General features: G+C 45.4%; 1 protein-coding gene and 1 long non-coding RNA gene across 2 annotated transcripts; both read left to right on the top strand.

Annotated features, from left to right (window-relative positions):
* The first annotated feature begins 646 nt into the window (after window positions 1-646).
* On the top strand, window positions 647-12,588 carry LOC131204829 (alpha-tectorin-like). The gene is made up of 7 exons (XM_058196443.1): window positions 647-799; window positions 2,881-2,916; window positions 4,545-4,675; window positions 5,852-6,133; window positions 7,743-7,880; window positions 11,964-12,140; window positions 12,493-12,588. Exons 1-6 carry the CDS (start codon window positions 763-765, stop codon window positions 12,138-12,140), a joined length of 801 nt encoding a protein of 266 aa, XP_058052426.1. The 5' UTR covers window positions 647-762; the 3' UTR covers window positions 12,493-12,588.
* Window positions 12,589-14,314: 1,726 nt separating this feature from the next.
* On the top strand, window positions 14,315-16,028 carry LOC131204841 (uncharacterized). Its single transcript, XR_009156647.1, has 2 exons — window positions 14,315-15,501; window positions 15,861-16,028. It is a non-coding gene; the product is annotated as an uncharacterized LOC131204841 (long non-coding RNA).
* The last annotated feature ends 3,147 nt before the right edge of the window (window positions 16,029-19,175 follow it).

Consider the following 19,175-nt stretch of genomic DNA (forward strand, 5'->3'; position numbering starts at 1 on the left):
CATCAGGGGCCCTAGCCAATCAGCAGAACCAGGTTTCCAGGCCCTTTCAGAAGGCTGGGGAGCAGGTGAATCTCACCTTGATTAGCATAATGTTACAAAGGATGGAGAAAAAGGTTTCCTCCTGTACCCCACCAGCCGAATTTCCTTGGCCGATGGGGTCCACGGCATGCCCCTTTTGCCAGAGCAAGTGGGGCAGGCCAACCCCATTGGAACGAGGCGTTTCCTAAGGTAGCCTCTATGTCCCCCCCCCATCCCTTTAACCTGTAGTCCTAGGACTTTCTGGTGGCCTTCAATTCAAGGATTAAGTCAGGTCTGACCCTGGTTAGCCTTTTGAAATTGACCACTGAGGTGCACTTTCTTGTGGCATTCAGGGCCCAACAATACCCAGAACAAATTTGTTTTTCAATATTTAATAACTCTGACATTTCTTCCTTCTCTCGTGACTCAACCCAGGAAGCTGGATTGCCCATCAATTCTGGTGTTGACTGTTTCTCACAAAAGATGGGGAAGTTCACACAATGGATTGAAATGTTTCAAAGCATTTTTGTTTGGTTAAGGTCCCTTTTCCTTTGTGGCAAACATTTGTTGCCTTTGTAAACCTAGGTGTGGCAGATGCATATGTTGGTCTTTGCGTGTGGAGATATATATATATATATATATACACACACACACAACACACGTTGGCTTTTCTTACGGTACAAGAAAACAAACGCACCACAGGTCACTGTGAGAGACATTCATTCAATCAAAAACAGGAACAAAATGGAGAGCTTTTATATCTTCCTATTACTAGCAGCGGGTAAGTGAAGATCTGAAATGTTGGGGTTATTGGGTTTTTTTCCCTACGAATGACAGATGGAGCCTAATTTCAGTTCCCGAAAAGGAAGCTGGATTTCAGATAAATTTTGTGTAATAGTAGTCCACCATGCTAGCTTATAGAGGTAAAAAGCATTTAAATATGTTAAAACGTCCGTATGAATCTACCAATTCATACTGTATAAGGCCCTTCATCGTCATATGGCATGATCATCAAAGCTAGATATTTAAAATGAGAGCATCTCTGTTTAAACCCGACACCCCCCCCAAGGGACTTTTTAACCTACAAGAAGAAGGGTTAAAAAATGATAACTGTATAATGTAGTTAATAAAAAATAAGAACATGGTTTTAATTGGACTAACCACCTTAATGAGCCATGGTGGCGTGAGGGTTAGAGTCCAGTACTGCAGGCTACTTTTGCTGACTGCCGGCTCCCAGCAGTTTGTCAGATCAAATCTCACCAGGTTCAAAATTGACTCAGCCTTCCATCCTTCCGAGGTGGTAAAACGAGGACCCAGACTGTTGGGGGGCAATAGGCTGACCCTGTAGACTGCTTAGAGAGGGCTGGAAAGCACTATGAAGCAGTATGTAAGTCTAAGTGCTATTGCTAATAAGTGAATGCAGGACTTTATATTGTTTTTAAGTTTTAATACTATGAAACACAATGGAATGGAAACAACACATATGGCTATGTGATCTGGTTGTTCATACAACATGCTAACACTCAACCTAAGTTATAAAATACTATGGTCATCTTAATATACAATGCTTCAACGATCTATATGATGTCATAACATAATGAATTGGTCGCCTAGCATGTCAAGATAAAAGCTGAATTCTTATAACTTCCTGGATCACCAATTGCTGAGTTCAATTTTAGTGTAGCCTAACATTCCTACAGATCTAATAAATAAGTAGATTGTTCTTATTCCAAAGGACAGGCAACTTAATCCTCTGAATCCTTCTCCATTCTGGCATTTTCTAGATAGCTTGCAGAATTTGCCAGCCATTTCTTGGCCATACTGGCTAGTCATTTAGGGACTAGTAACATGTCTGGAGGGCACTTAGAGAAGGAAACTTGAAGGATCCGTCAGATTTAAATGATTGAGATTGAGAATGAGATCAGAATTGGAAGGGACCTTGTAGGACATCTACTCCATCTAGTCCAAGCAGGAGACCCTACACCATTTCTGACAGATCACAGTGCAATCTCTTCTTGAAAGCCTCCAGTGATAAAGCTTCCACAACTTCTGAAGGCAACTTCTGTTCCATAGGTTGATTGTTCTCACTATCAGAAAATTTCTCCTTATTTCCAGGCTGAATCGCTCCTTGTTCAGTTTCCATCTGAAGGATGCTACTTTAACTTTGGTGACTACCAGGAGGTTTTAGCAGAGATCATGACATAGTTATGTAGGACGGGTGCAGGGGTGCTATTCAGCAGGTTATGACAGGTTCCGGAGAACTAGTAGCGGAAATTATGAGTAGTTCAGAGAACTGGCAAATACCACCTCTGGCTGGCCCCAGAGTGGGGTGGGAATGGGGATTTTGCAGTATCCTTCCCCTGGAGTTGGGTGGGAATGGAGATTTTGCAGTATCCTTCCCCTGCCACGCCCACCAAGCCGTACTCATCAAGCCACGCTCACAAAACCGGTAGTAAAAAAAATTGAATTCCACCCCTGGATGGGTAGACTTGCTGGTACTCCTTTCTGACTATCGGAGCGTTACAGAAAGTACTGCCGTCAGCACAAGTCCTATCCTTTTTAAGAAGATTATGTCCAAGAGGAACTCGGATGTCAAAAATGTACCAGCTCATCTGAAAATCATTCCACTTTCTGCATTCTGAGTTCCTCCTTTGACATTGCACAACAGATCTTTAGACCTCCGGAAAAACGTATCTGTCTTTCTATCTTCTGCTTTTGAATCAAAGTGGTTTTCAGTCGTGTTCATTCTCATTTTAATTAAAATTACTGAATAAGGAATGTTTGCATGTATCTAGGTTTACATCCATGAATGAAAACACTCCAGATCTGATTGTATTTTTGTTTCTACTTTTTTTTTTTCAGGGTTGGCGTTGCCTTGTCTGGCTGCAAGCCCGAAGAGTAAGTTTTAGCTGAATCCATCAATTTGACTAGGGAATTTTCTAGGGCCAAAAACAATGCTATGCTGAAACAAGTAGAATGGTGGAGGTTAATCCCGGGACAAGGATCACCGTTAGCTTCATCCAAAAATAATCTCCCACATTCCAGATCAACCTTGCCCCCATCATGTTCTCCAGGTGTTTGAACTACACCTCTCAGAAGGCTCACAGCAGCCATGCTGTTGGGAGAATTCTAGGAGTTGGAAGTTACACATCAAGGGGACATTCAAGTTAGAGAAGGTAACCTTCATATATGCCCAGATGTTTCTTCCTAGACCTGCTACACTGGACGGCAAGGTCTCAAAATAATTCTTCTCCCCCTCCCATCTGAGTGCAAGTACAAACTTCTTTAATGATCATAGTCTGTTTTATTGTCATGGGATCAACTGGCTAATTTTCTAAACTCCCGTTGGTGCCATCAATACCTTTGTAAGCAGAACTGGATGAGATTGCAGTTGAGTATTGGTAATCAACCTTTAAAATGCAAAAAAAAAAAAAAAGTTTGAAAATCATAGAATATTCAGCACAAAATGTTAGAGACTTACTGCTGTTATACTAATAACAAATTTCTACCAGCCCCTATTGGTCACTCCCAAAATAAAACTATCAATTCACCAGAGATCCTGCCAAGAGCAATCATGACCTAGCCATTCAGGAATAGAGATCAATGGTTAGATACAGGGGTGGGCTTCAAAAATTTTAGCAAGGGGTTCTCTGCCCAGTTGCTGGGTGGGGCCGTGGCCATGGTGGGTATGACCTAGTCCTGCACCAAGGTGGGGGGGAGGTGTTTTTGCCCTCCCTGGGCTCCGGAGGCTTTCCTTAAGCCTCCAGTAGGGCGAAAACAGTCTCCCTGGGCTCCAGAGGCCCTCTGGAGGCAGGAAACGGGCCCATTTCCGGCCTTCCTAACCTTCCAGTAGGCCTGTTTTTCACCCTCCCCGAGCCTCCGCACGCACCCTGCATCCAAAACAGGCCACGTGGGGACTCCTGGGAGGGGAGGGGCAGGGCAGGGTGGGTGAGGCCAACCAGGAGTGGGATCTGGGGGTTCTCTGAACTGCACAGAATCTTAGCTAGAGGTTCTCCTGAACCCCTGCGAACCCCCAGCATCCCACCCTTGGTTAGATACTACCCAGTAGGCAGAGGTGAGTTTCAGCAGGTTCTGACCAGTTCTGGAAGCAGAAATTTTGAGTAGTTCGGAGAACTGGCAAATACCACCTCTGGCTGGCCCCAGAGTGGGGTGGGAATGGAGATTTTGCAATATCCTTCCCCCAGGAGAGGGGAGGGAATGGGGATTTTACAGTATCCTTCCCATGCCACGCCCACCAAGCCACGCCCACCAAGCCACAGAACCAATAGTAACAGTTTTTGAAACCCACCACTGCCTGTAGACCATCAGCTAAGGGTTGAAAAGCCCAAAACCAAATATGGTTTTTTGAAGAACAGTATCCAACCCAGGCGGAGGCAGGAAGGGAATTTAGAATGAGCAACATCTGTAGAAATCGATGCTCCAGGTAGCTGTTTGGAGGGGGAGGAGAAACGCCAAGGCTGAACAGAAATGCTGTTGTAAACCAGTGATGCTCTCTCTTATTCCAGCATCATTGCTCTATCCTTATGGGAAAACCCAAGGTGACTCAGAAAACCCAGTAGCTGATGATGGGAATTCTCCAGAGATCTCCATCGAAAAGTCCTTCTCCTTCTACGGCAAGAAATACAACTCCCTTTATGTATGTAACACCTGCCGGATATAAACCTCATATTTCTTTATCGAAACTAAGAAAGGGGTTACTCAACTCAGCTTGTCCACCCACCCACTGACTCTAAATATGCCCTAATGCATAATTTATTTATACCTCTCTGGAGAGGCAAGATCAGGGGTGCTATTCAGCAGGTTCTGACAGGTTCTGGAGAACCGATAGTAGAAATTTTGAGTAGTTCGGAGAACCGGCAAATACCACCTCTGGCTGGCCCTGCCCCCATCTATTCTCTGCTTCCCAAGTCGCAGCTGATTGGGAGGAAATAGGGATTTTGCAGTATCCTTCCCCTGCCATGTCCACTAAGCCACACCCACCAAGCCACACCACGCCCACCAAGCCACACCCACAGAACTGGTAGCAAAAAAAATTGAATTCCACCACTGGGCAAGATGTAACATTTGCTGAGATAGCTGGGAATGCCCAAACTCCCCATGGCTTTCATTTCTAAAATAGCTTTCTGGATAGATAAGAGTCATAACTAATACTTGTCCATTAATATGCCTTTATGAGAAGGAATGGGTGGGATATGAGCAATCTACAGTCACCTAAATACATTCAGAAACCCAATCATGAGCACAGTAGAGATCAGTGTGATAAGGATATGGGGCTCCCAGTGTTGACCTCCAGGTCCCAATAGGTCCATTTTGAGATCCACAGGTTCCTCTTCTCTGATATTAACTTATACTAGTTTCATGATTTCTGTGAAGGAACAATGGGAACTATTTCAACCTGTTGTTCTCATTTGCTAACCATCTAGTTAACTTTGGTTAGTGTGTGTGTGTGTGTGTGTGTAGAGAGAGACAGAGAAAGAGTTGTGTGGATAGATAGATGATAGATAGATAGATAGATAGATAGATAGATAGATAGATAGATAGATAGATAGATAGATAGATAGATAGATAGATAGATGGATGGAAATAGGTACAGTAGATAGATTGATACGCTAGATAGATGATAGATGATAGATTGTGTGTGTGTGTGTGTGTGTGTAAGAGAAAGAGAAAGAGAGATAGCATCCTATGTTAACTCAGATTACTTAGTTTATATCTTAATGTCTTTTAAGATTCTAGAAAATTGCCTAATTTCATAATAATATTGAGCATGTCAAATGAACACAGCTTACCACTTTGCTTTATCTTTCTCTAGGTCAACAACAATGGGGTTATCTCTTTTGGAAAGTATGTCTCAGAGTACACTCCTAATGCTTTCCCTCTGGAAAATGGAATACCCTTTGTTGCTCCATTTTGGTCTGATGTTGACAATAGAGTCAGTGGGAGCATCTTCTCGAGACAGACCGAAGATCCAGTGCTACTTAGTCAGTTTGCTGCAGACCTCAGTCGGTACCACAATGATATTTCTTTCACACCCACGTGGATGTTTATTGCCACCTGGGACGAAGTAGGCTACTACGGATCTGCTTCAGATAAGGTAGGTCTCATGCAATAATGTTAATCTAGAGCATTCCTCCTCCTCCAGTGGCTGCTGCTTATTTATTGAGAATAAATGTAGTGTAGAGGTAAAAGTGCTGAGCTACAGCCTCCCCCACCCCACATCACAGAATCTCACTGGATGACTTTGGGTCAGTCTTTCTCTCTCAGTCCAATAGCCATGGAGATAGAGGTGAAAGTGTTGGACAAGGAGCACCAAGACCCGGATTTAAGTCCATCTTAAGTCCATAGAGGGTCCCTGGATGACTTTAAGATTGTCTTTCCATTTTCAATACTGTCAGACCTGCCCCAGTCTGATCCCTTAGGAAAGAAAGACCCTCAACTCCATTGGTAGAAGTGATAGGTTCTATTATTAAAAGATGCTGACTGCAGTAAAGTCAGGCTAGAATTAAATTCCCCAAGCTAAAAGGATCCAAAATGTTTCCCCTCATCCCAACCCTCCCCCAGCGACCACTTCTTTTTCAGCCAATGAAGATTCACCTAGGTGTTTTGAGAACACTGAGATCTTTGGGGTAATCCAGATTCCTTCCCAAGGTGCATGGCCTTGAGTGCTGGCAGAAACTGGTTCGGAGCTTCTCTGTTCTTAGTCAAGCTGTCATCTCCCCCCTCCCTATTTCTCTGCACATACTAATATAGGTTTATTAAACATTTCTTCTCTGCCCCCCACATGCCCCTAGCCTTTGATGGCAGGATGCCAGCGAGGCACCAAGCCGAAGATGGTAGACTTGACACTTACCTTACAGACACTGAATTCCTGTAAGGAAACATGCAGGATACAAATTTAAGGAGGGAAGGATATAAATCTAATGGGAGAAAAAACCTAACAAAATATGCACCTGGCTGGAAGAATGTCCAGTTCATAGACACATAGGTTTTTGTACTAAAAAAACATATATGGGACCTGGACAATGTGATGAGAATGAAAGAAAAATGAGCAAACTCCTTTGTTTTTCTTGTACCATACTCATAGGTTGAGTCCTTTATCCCTTCCATTCTTTCTTATTTTATTTAATTTTAAAACTATTAAAGGTAAGGGTTTCTCTGTCCAGGTGTGTCCCACTCTAGGGCATGATTCTCATCTCCATTTCTTAGCTAAAAGAACCAGCATTGTCTGAAGACATTTCTGTGGTCATATGGCCAGCATGGGTGCACCGAACGCTGCTACCTTCCCACTGAAGTGGTACCTATTTATCTACTCCCATTTGTATGTTTTCAAACTGCTGGGTGGGTAGGAGCTGGGGCAAGGAATGGAAACTAACGTGGAAACTAATCAAGGAGAGCAGCAACTTAGAACTAAGGAGAGATTTCCTGACAGAACAATTCATCAATGGAACAGCTTGCCTCCATAAGTTGTGAATGTTCCAACACTGGAAGTTTTTAAGAAGTTATTGGATAACCATTTGTCTGAAGTGGTATAGGGTTTCCTGCCTAAGCAGGGGGTTGGACTAGAAGACCTCTGAGGTCCCTTCTAACTCTGTTATTCTATTCCATTTTAAATCACTAGTCCAATATGATTTTCCTTTAGAAACAGCTTTGCTAAGCAAGGATAGTCATGCCTTAAAATACCATTCTTTCCCTTTTTGTTGCAGGTCAACACTTTTCAAGCTATCTTGGCCACGGATGGACGAATATCCTTCATTATGATGAACTATGCTTATATACAGTGGACCACTGGAACTGGAAATGATGGCGATATCCATACAGGACTTGGAGGAATCCCAGCTCAGGTAGCTTTGGGATAGCTTGAAGGTGCAACAAGAAATGTAGGGTTATGTTTGCCCAGTTAATGCAATCTCATTTAATCAAAGTGGATAGATAGAATAGAATAGAATAGAATTTTTATTGGCCAAGTGTGATTGGACACACAAGGAAAGTGACCCTTAGTTATCCTTCTCATCTCATACTTTTATGCTGCTGCTTTCCCCCCCCTTACTTGTGAGCTTCAGAAAACTTCAAAAAAATCTATTGTGACCCAGGCCCAGGTAGGTAGTAGTAGATGCACTCAGTTCAAAAACAAACAGACTTTATTAGAACAACTGAGAATTAACTCATTCTCAGCGTCGTCCAAACTAAATCAAAGCAAATTCTTCATTTATTTATTTATTTTATTTATTTAATCAAATTTGTATACCGCCCTATCTCCCGAGGGACTCAGGGCAGTTCACAGGCCAATAAAAACATATAAATACAAATTAAGATCACAATTAAAAAACTTATTCTAAAGCCAAATTAATTAAAAATGATATAAATACTAAAACCAATTAAAATCAATATAAATTTAAAACCTAGTCCAGTCCTGCGCAAATGAATAAATATGTTTTAAGCTCACGGCGGAAGGTTCGGAGGTCCGGAAGTTGACGAAGTCCTGGGAGGAGTTCGTTCCAGAGGGTGGGAGCCCCCACAGGGAAGGCCCTTCCGCTGGGTGTCGCCAGACGACACTGCCTAGCTGACGGCACCCTGAGGAGTCCCTCTCTGTGAGAGCGCACGGGTCGGTGAGAGGTATTCGGTAGCAGCAGGCGGTCCCGTAAGTAACCCGGCCCTATGCCATGGAGCGCTTTAAAGATGGTTACCAAAACCTTGAAGCGCACCCGGAAGGCCACAGGTAGCCAGTGCAGTCTGCGCAGGATAGGTGTCACGCGGGAGCCACAGGGGGCTCCCTCTATCACCCGCGCAGCCGCATTCTGAACTAACTGCAGTCTCCGGATGCCCTTCAAGGGGAGCCCCATGTAGAGAGCATTGCAGTAATCCAGGCGAGACATCACGAGGGCGTGAGTGACCGTGCATAGGGCATCCCGGTCTAGAAAGGGGCGCAACTGGCGCACCAGGCGAACCTGGTAAAAAGCTCTCCTGGAGACGGCCGTCAAATGATCTTCAAAAGACAGCCGTTCATCCAGGAGGACGCCCAAGTTGCGCACCCTCTCCATCGGGGCCAATGACTCGCCTCCGACAGTCAGCCGTGGACTCAGCTGACTGTACCGGGATGCCAGCATCCACAGCCACTCTGTCTTGGAGGGATTGAGCTTGAGCCTGTTTCTCCCCATCCAGACCCGTACGGCTTCCAGACACCGGGACAGCACTTCGATAGCTTCGTTGGGGTGGCCCGGTGTGGAAAAGTACAGCTGGGTGTACAGCTGGTACCTCACACCGAAGCCACTGATGATCTCACCCAGCGGCTTCATGTAGCTGTTGAACAGAAGGCGAGAGAATCGACCCCGCGGCACCCACAAGTGAGGCGCCTCGGGCCGACCTCTGCCCCCCTGTCAACACCGACTGCGACCGAGGGGAGAGATAGGAGGAGAGCCACCGGTAAAGGGTGCCTCCCACTCCCAACCCCTCCAACCGGCGCAGCAGGATACCATGGTCGATGGTATCAAACGCCGCTGAGAGGTCTAATAGGACCAGGGCAGAGGAACAACCCTCATCCCTGGCCCTCAGAGATCATCCACCAACGCGACCAAAGCCGTCTCAGTGCTGTAACCGGGCGGAAACCGGACTGGAACGGGTCTAGATAGACAGTTTCATCCAGGTGTAAGGAAACTGATATGCCACCATATTCTACAACCTTCGCCGCGAAGGTTGAGACCGGACGATAATTACCTAAAACAGCCGGGTCCAGGGCAGGCTTCTTGAGGAGGGTCTCACCACCGCCTCTTTCAAGGCGGCCGGAAGACTCCTCCACCAAAGAAGCGCCAGAATTGCCTGGACCCAGCCTCGTGTCACCTCCTGAGTGGCCAGCACCAACCAGGAGGGGCACGGGTCCAGTAAACATGTGGTGGCATTCAACCTACACAACAAACTGTCCATGTCCTCGGGAGCCACAGGGTCAAACTCATCCCATACAATGTCACCAAGACCACCCTCAGACACCTCCCCTCAGTCACCGCAATTTTGGTCCAGAACGTCCCGGTTGAACGATTTTATCGTATAGATAACAGTTAAACTCCTCAGCACGCCCCTGTAACGGGTCATCCCGCTCCCCTGGTGAAGGAGGGAACGAGTCACCCAAACAGGGCGGCTGGGCGGTTATCTGTCGACGCAATGAGGGAGGAGGCGAGCAACGCCGCTTCCTCAATGCCACTAGGTAAGTCCTATTATAGGACTTCACTAGTGTCCGATCAGCCTCCGAACGGCTAGACCTCCAGGAACTCTCTAGGCGTCTTCTCCGGCGCTTCATCCCCCTCAGCTCCTCGGGGAACCAAGGAGCCGGTTGGGACCTGCGCCGGGTCAGAGGCCGCAAAGGCACAACACGGTCTAAGGCCCCCGCCGCGGCCCGTTCCCAGGCCGCAACAAGTTCCTCAACCGTGCCGTGAGCCACAACTCACGACAAGAGTCATGACACAACTCTTCAGTCTTATCACCAACCTTGGTCTAATTAGGCAAACTACCAAAGGCTTTTCTTGGCAAAAGTTCAAAAGCAGAAGACGCCAGCAAGGAATAAATGCAGCAAGACAAAGAGCAATTCTATCAATGTTGTTTTCCGGCAAAGAGCCCAAACGCCGTTGCTGGTCTTTTAAGCCCTATGGGAGGGGCCAATCATCTCTTGGCCCTACTCCCGAGTCATCCTCTTTGCTTTAGCTGCTCTTGCCTTCTGGCAGTTCTTCTCATGCATGCATTAGGAACAGGTTCCTCCTGTTCGTCTGCCTCACTACTGTCAGCCTCCAGAGGGTCCGGAGTGCGCACATCACTCCCCGATGGCCTTGGTCCCACCTCTGCCTCCGACGCAGAGCTCGCATCTGGGCCTTCCCCAGCCTCCAGGACTGGCCCATGTTCTTCCTCAGCCTCATCACTGTCTGACTCCATTGCCAGCTCCGCAGGCTCCTGGTGGACCACAACAAAATCTAAATATTTAAAGGAAGGATGTCTACAGCAATGGGGGTAGGTTTTACAGGACCAGACACTAAGAGAGTTTTCTGCCTATCACTGAATTGTTTTTTGGTTTTTTTCTGGATGTGTATTGTCAAAGTTTGCAAATGAAGATTTGCTATTACTTTCAGATAACAACTGTGTTTGTCTGCAATGGTTGCTTACGGTTCCCGCCCTTTCTCCAAGGAAGCCTAGCCTAGCCTCCATTTCTCCTGTCATACATTCAGTCTGAACAGGGAGTCGATGTGCAGGTGTGCAAATGCTCCTCTCACATTTCCAGGACATAATTGGTTAAATTAGGGATATGCCAGGAGGGAAGTGACAAGGTTTGCACATGCGTTCTCCCAAAAGGCTTTCCACACACGTGAATGGTGCACTTCTACCCAGAAGTATTAGAAGATGCCCAAAACAGATTAGATGAGGCTAAGATGAGACCGACAGTAATTCAGACCTCCACTGCAGATGAATCCTAGATTTGGAAGAGACATTAGGTGTTATCTAATCCAACCACCTGCTCGACGTATTATCTCCTGAAGCACTTAGGACAGAGAGCTATCCAGCCACTGTTTGAAGACCAGTAGTGAAGGGGAACATGAAGCAACTTGTTCTATTGGTTGCAGTTCTCCTGTCTAGAAGGAGAAGACATATCCTCCTAATACATAACCATAATCTACTCCCCTTTAGTTTCAACCCATTGGTTGTGGTCAGGGGTAGTTTCACTTACCTTTACCACCAGTTCGCTACACACACACATTCCATGTATGCACCCAGCCTTCCATGCTTGCACTTTGCTCACTCATGCGCCTTCCACTCATGCACCTGGCCTCGAAAATGTGCCTAAATAGCACGACGTGGAGCCGATCGCTGCTACCAATTCACCCGAACCGGTGTGAACCGGCTGAATACCACCTCTGGTCCCTATTTCTCTTTCTCTACCTCTTCACCAGGCTGGCTTTGACAGCGGGGACAAAGAAAATTACTACAACATTCCTGGTTCCCGAACTCCTGAAATTCTCAATATTATGGAGACCACCAATGTCGGTGAACCAGGTCGCTGGTTGCTTCAAGTGGATAAGTCAATTATTGGAGTTCCCACGGCAAAAAGTGATTGCTTGTATAAATAAGTAAGTGACAGACCTTCTCTTTTATTGGCTAGTAGGATAAATAGGTAAATAATTGGAGTGGTGCGGTGGCCTAGAGGTGGGACTCAATCAGGAGGCCGTGAGTTCGATCCTAGGTAGAGGCAGATATTTCTCTCTCTGAGCTCACTGTGAATATATTTGCTGAACAAAACTCCGCCTTGGCAACAGGAAGGGCATCTGGCCATTAAAACACTCTGCTAGCTCTATTAAATTGCCCAGACTCCACCCTGTAAAGGGATTATGGGACCTTCAAAATATGATGATGATAGATATGTAAATAATTACATATAATCCATGGCCCCTTATTTATTTTGCTGTTATCTCTTTTCATCAGGTGAAAACCACTTCCAACGCAGACAATCTGCTTCTGCATGCCAGCCTGGGACAAGTTGAACAGCATCTGCCAATTTTCTCATATCCCTCTGCTACCTCTTCACCAGGCTGGCTTTGACAGCGGGACAAAGAAAATTACTACAACATTCCTGGTTCCCGAACTCCTGAAATTCTCAATATTATGGAGACCACCAATGTTGGTGAACCAGGTCGCTGGTTGTTTCAAGTGGATAAGTCAATTATTGGAGTTCCCACGGCAAAAGTGATTGCTTGTATAAATAAGTAAGTGACAGACCTTCTCTTTTGGCTAGTAGGATAAATAGGTAAATAATTGGAGTGGTGCGGTGGCCTAGAGGTGGGACTCAATCAGGAGGCCGTGAGTTCAATCCTAGGTAGAGGCAGATATTTCTCTCTGAGCTCACTGTGAATATATTTGCTGAACAAAACTCTGCCTTGGCAACAGGAAGGGCATCTGGCCATTAAAACACTCTGCTAGCTCTATTAAATTGCCCAGACTCCACCCTGTAAAGGGATTATGGGACCTTCAAAATATGATGATGATAGATAGATAGATAGATAGATAGATAGATAGATAGATAGATAGATAGATAGATAGATAGATAGATAGATAGATAGATGATTGATAGATAGTAGAGATAGATAGATAAATAGATAGATAGATAGATAGATAGATAGATAGATAGATAGATAGATAGATAGATAGATAGATAGATAGATAGATAGATAGATAGATAGATAGATAGATAGATAGATAGATAGATAGATAGATAGATAGATAGATAGATAGATAGATAGATAGATAGATAGATAGATAGATAGATAGATAGATAGATAGATAGATAGATAGATAGATAGATAGATAGATAGATAGATAGATAGATAGATAGATAGATAGATAGATAGATAGATAGATAGATAGATAGATAGATAGATAGATAGATAGATAGATAGATAGATAGATAGATAGATAGATAGATAGATAGATAGATAGATAGATAGATAGATAGATAGATAGATAGATAGATAGATAGATAGATAGATAGATAGATAGATAGATAGATAGATAGATAGATAGATAGATAGATAGATAGATAGATAGATAGATAGACAGACAGACAGACAGACAGACTAGATACTATAGATAGATAGATAGATAGATAGATAGATAGATAGATAGATAGATAGATAGATAGATAGATAGATAGATAGATAGATAGATACTGTTGTGACCAAGGCCCAAGTAGTGATTACTAAACACAATAGAATAGAATAGAATAGAATAGAATTTATTTTATTAAAACAGCTGAAAATTAATTCATTCTCAGCTTCGTCCAAAACAAAATTCTTAATAATCAGTCCGTGGGCTTTATCACCAACCTCTGATGTCTTTGGCAACCTGCCAAAGGCTTTTTCTTGGCAAACCCCCCACAAAGTTCAAGAGACGCTGACAAGAAGCATGGAAATCAACACTGCTTTTCTACAAAGAACCCAACGGTTCGTTGATGCTCTTTTAAGCCTTGTGGGAGTGGCCAATCATCTTCTGGCCTTACTCCTGAGTTGTCCTTTTTTCTTCAGCTGCTCTTGCCTTCCGGCAGCTCTTCGCATGTGTGCATTAGGAACAGGCTCCTCCTGTTCCTCTGCCTCTCTGCTGTCCGTCTCTGGAGGCTGCAGAGTCCGCGCATCTCTCCCAGATTGCCCTGGCCCCATCTCTGCCTCTGATGCAGAGCCCTCGTCTGGGCCTTCCCCTGATTCCAGGACTGGTCCATTGTCCTCCCCAGCCTCATCACTGTCTGACTCCATTGCCAGCTCCGCAGGCTCCTGGCGGATCACAACAAAATCTAAATATTTAAAGGAAGGATGTCTACAGCAATGGGGGTAGGTTTTACAAGACCAGACACTAAAAGAGTTTTCTGCCTATCACTGAATTGTTTTTTGTTTTTTTTTTCTGGATGTGTATTGTCAAAATTTGCAAATGAAGATTTGCTATTACTTTCAGACAACAACTGTGTTTGTCTGCAATGGTTGCTTACGGTTCCCGCCCTTTCTCCAAGGAAGCCTAGCCTAGCCTCCATTTCTCCTGTCATACATTCAGTCTGAACAGGGAGTCGATGTGCAGGTGTGCAAATGCTCCTCTCACATTTCCAGGACATAAGTGGTTAAATTAGGGATATGCCAGGAGGGAAGTGACAAGGTTTGCACATGCGTTCTCCCAAAAGGCTTTCCACGCACGTGAATGGTGCACTTCTACCCAGAAGTATCAGAAGATGCCCAAAACAGATTAGATGAGGCTAAGATGAGACCAACAGTAATTCAGACCTCCACTGCAGATGAATCCTAGATTTGGAAGAGACATTAGGTGTTATCTAATCCAACCACCTGCTCGACGTAGTATCTCCTGAAGCACTTAGGATAGAGAGCTATCCAGCCACTGTTTGAAGACCAGTAGTGAAGGGGAACATGAAGCAACTTGTTCTACTGGTTGCAGTTCTCCTGTCTAGAAGGAGAAGACATATCCTCCTAATACATAACCATAATCTACTCCCCTTTAGTTTCAACCCATTGGTTGTGGTCAGGGGTAGTTTCACTTACCTTTACCACCAGTTCGCTACACACACACAGTCCATGTATGCATCCAGCCTTCCATGCTTGCACTTTGCTCGCTCATGCGCCTTCCACTCATGCACCTGGCCTCGAAAACGTGCCTAAATAGCACGACGTGGAGCTGATCGCCGCTACCGGTTCACCCGAACCGGTGTGAACCGGCTGAATACCACCTCTGGTCCCTATTTCTCTTTCTCTACCTCTTCACCAGGCTGGCTTTGACAGCGGGGACAAAGAAAATTACTACAACATTCCTGGTTCCCGAACTCCTGAAATTCTCAATATTATGGAGACCACCAATGTTGGTGAACCAGGTCGCTGGTTGTTTCAAGTGGATAAGTCAATTATTGGAGTTCCCACGGCAAAAAGTGATTGCTTGTATAAATAAGTAAGTGACAGACCTTCTCTTTTCTTGGCTAGTAGGATAAATAGGTAAATAATTGGAGTGGTGCGGTGGCCTAGAGGTGGGACTCTCGCCTCACAATCAGGAGGCCGTGAGTTCAATCCTAGGTAGAGGCAGATATTTCTCTCTCTGGGCTCACTGTGAGTATATTTGCTGAACAAAACTCTGCCTTGGCAACAGGAAGGGCATCTGGCCATTAAAACACTCTGCTAGCTCTATTAAATTGCCCAGACTCCACCCTGTAAAGGGATTATGGGGCCTTCAAAATATGATGATGATAGATATGTAAATAATTACTAGATCCATGGCCCCTTATTTATTTTGCTGTTATCTCTTTTCATCAGGTGAAAACCACTTCCAACGCAAACAATCTGCTTCTGAATGCCAGCCTGGGACAAGTTGAACAGCATCTGCCAACTTTCTCATATCCCTCTGCTACCCTCTTCAAACAAGTAAAAGTTTTCTGGCGCTGCCATTGACCGTAGATTTAGCAATAAATGATCGCACTCACATTGGTGGCGTATCCATTGCAGAGTGCAGGAAAGAAATGCACAATTGTTATGTGTGTGAATACGTCAGCCTGTGCATTTATAAAGGTGGTATGTATGTTTGTGGGTGTATGCTTGTGTGATGCTTTTAAGGGGAGTGACAAGCCTAAAGTCCTGTGAAGTTGGTTTCCTTCATGGGAGATGAGTGCAGATGTAAAATCCAAAGAGATGGGAAATGTGATGTGGACATCCATACTGTTGTGACCAAGGCCCAAGTAGTGATTACTAAACACAATAGAATAGAATAGAATTTATTTTATTAAAACAGCTGAAAATTAATTCATTCTCAGCTTCGTCCAAAACAAAATTCTTAATAATCAGTCCGTGGGCTTTATCACCAACCTCTGATGTCTTTGGCAACCTGCCAAAGGCTTTTCTTGGCAAAACCCCCACAAAGTTCAAGAGACGCTGACAAGAAGCATGGAAATCAACACTGCTTTTCTACAAAGAGCCCAACGGCTGGTTGATGCTCTTTTAAGCCTTGTGGGAGTGGCCAATCATCTTCTGGCCTTACTCCCGAGTTGTCCTTTTTTCTTCAGCTGCTCTTGCCTTCCGGCAGCTCTTCGCATGTGTGCATTAGGAACAGGCTCCTCCTGTTCCTCTGCCTCTCTGCTGTCCGCCTCTGGAGGCTGCAGAGTCCGCGCATCTCTCCCAGATTGCCCTGGCCCCATCTCTGCCTCTGATGCAGAGCCCTCGTCCGGGCTTCCCCTGATTCCAGGACTGGTCCATTGTCCTCCCCAGCCTCCTCACTGTCTGACTCCACTGCCAGGTCCGTAGGCTGCTGGCAGACTACAACACATACCAATATCTCCATACACACATTGACTATTCAATTCTTTATGCCAGAGGTGTCCAATCTTGGCAATTTTAAGATTTTTGGACTTCAACTGCTAGAATTCTCCATCCAAAGCTCTTAAATTTGCCAACATTGCTTTAGTTTTAGGCAATGAGAACAGGGGGAAGCAGTTTTTGCCTTCCCGGAGGCTCGAGGAAAATCTCCGGGAAGGCAAAAACTCCGGAGGAAAGCCACCCCCCGCCCATGGTGCAGACGGCCAACTAGGAAATGCCCACCATGGCCACACCCACCCAGCAAAAGGGCAGCGAACCCATTGCTAAAGGCTCTGAAACCCATGCCTGTGTCAACCCGAAATCAATTTACCAAGTCAACCGGAATTCTATTTTTTGTTTTGGTGGGGTCTTTGAATTAATTTTGATCATTTGGATTGGCTGGACAAAGTTTATGATATTTTCTTGGCAACAATTTCAGAGGTGGTTCACCATTACTGCTTTCCACAACTCACTCTTTCCTGGTTTCTAGCTGACCCGGTTTAATTCCAACGACACCATTGGGCAGTTTGAGTTCCTTTAATTCTGCATTATGGGGTCTGCTTGGGAATCAATTGATCTCCCTAAGAGTATTTATTTATTTATTTATTTATTTGTTTGTTTTATACCGCCCTATCTCCCTAGGGACTCAGGGCGGTTTACAGCCATATAAAACGTATATATATACAGAATAAAACATTAATTTAAAAAACTTATTACAAAGGCCGAATATTTAAAATAGAGATATAAATAATAAAACCCCATTAAAACCGGATTTAAAATTTAAATATTTAAAATTTAAAAATTCTAGTCCAGTCCTGCGCAAATAAATAGATGTGTCTTAAGCTTGCGGCGGAAGGCTCGAAGGTCAGGAAGTTGTCGAAGTCCTGGGGGAAGCTCGTTCCAGAGGGTGGGGGCCCCCACAGAAAAGGCCCTTCTCCTGGGTGTCACCAGTCAGCACTGCCTGGCCGACGGCACCCTGAGGAGTCCCTCTCTGTGAGAGCGCACGGGTCGGTGAGAGGCATTCGGTGGCAGCAGACGGTCCCGTAAGTAGCCCGGCCCTATGCCATGGAGTGATGCCTTTTCATGTTCCCATGACACATCTGCCTCTCCAGTCACCCAGGAACAGAATGTCCTGGTGATATTCAATTTTTTCCCCTACCGGTTCTGTGGGCATGGCTCTGTGCGGGAGGGGGGAGTCCTGTGACTGAGTGGGCATGGCCAACTCTATGTCACTCACGGCCATGGCCATTCAGTCATATGACCCCACCACCACCAAGCCACACCCACCGAACCAGGTAGGAAAAAATGTGTGTATGAGCACCAGAAGTGAACGCTGTGGCACAAAGAAGCTGAACTTTTCTCCCTCCATTCACAGCAGAACTGCTGCTCCCTTTATGGTCCCCCCCTCCAGCCCCCTCCCTCCTGGGGGTTGAAGTACCTTAAAGGGACAGATTGCAGCAGCTCCGCTGTGAATGGAGAGAAAAAAATTTGGATTCTCTCTGCTGCAGCATTTAACATTGAATTCTGTGGCAGAGAGAAGCTGAACTTCTCTCCCTCCATTCACAGCAGAGCTGCTGCAGCCTGTCCCTTTAAGGTAGTCCCCGAGAGGGAGGGGGCCGGGGTGGGAGCAGCAGCTCCGCTGTGAATGAAGGGAGAAAAGTTTCACCCTATAGGGTGGGGTGAGCAGCCAGAAGAGGCAACGAGCAGCCGAAAGGGGTGAGCGGTGATCTGGTGAGTGGGTGGGTGGGCCATCCGGTTCAGCAAACCGATTCAAATCATCCCTACCGGTTCTCCCGAGTTGGTCCGAGCCGGTTGAATTTCACCCCCGGTCTGAACACTGGGAATCTATTGCAGCACTTCTGACATTCCAAGGTTTTTTCAAGAAAAGATCCCTTTGAAAAGTCAATCGGGTATAAACTACCAGACCCTTACAATCATCTTCATTTCCATGGAATTCAGATAAAATAAACATTTTAGCAAGACGCAACAAGTTCAGCATTTTATTAGAAAGTCTGGAGGTCCACTCATGTCTAAAATAAAGAGTAAGATAAGCTGGGCTGGCAAAAGGCAATGTTGTACCTCGCCCGCCCTCCTCTCCTCAGCTGGGCCCCTCCCTCCTCCTGCCGGGCCTGCTATCAGATTCAGAGTCTGATAATGGCTCAGACTGGTAAGACAGTCTGTTATTAACACAGCTGCCTGCAATTACTGCAGGTTCTAGTCCCATCAGGCCCAAGGTTGACTCAGTCTTCCATCCTTTATAAGGTAGGTAAAATGAGGACCCAG

This window comes from Ahaetulla prasina, chromosome 10 (genome assembly GCF_028640845.1).
Source record: "Ahaetulla prasina isolate Xishuangbanna chromosome 10, ASM2864084v1, whole genome shotgun sequence".
Classification (NCBI taxonomy): domain Eukaryota; kingdom Metazoa; phylum Chordata; class Lepidosauria; order Squamata; family Colubridae; genus Ahaetulla; species Ahaetulla prasina.

What these genes read in the sequence shown, in the direction of transcription:
- LOC131204829 (XM_058196443.1), top strand. Translation starts at nt 763, where the DNA reads ATGGAGAGCTTTTATATCTTCCTATTACTAGCAGCGG. An exon ending in CTTCCTATTACTAGCAGCGG is followed by an intron (nt 800 to 2,880) that starts GTAAGTGAAGAT and finishes TTTTTTTTTCAG; the next exon opens with GGTTGGCGTTGCCTTGTCTG. An exon ending in ACGGATCTGCTTCAGATAAG is followed by an intron (nt 6,134 to 7,742) that starts GTAGGTCTCATG and finishes TTTTTGTTGCAG; the next exon opens with GTCAACACTTTTCAAGCTAT.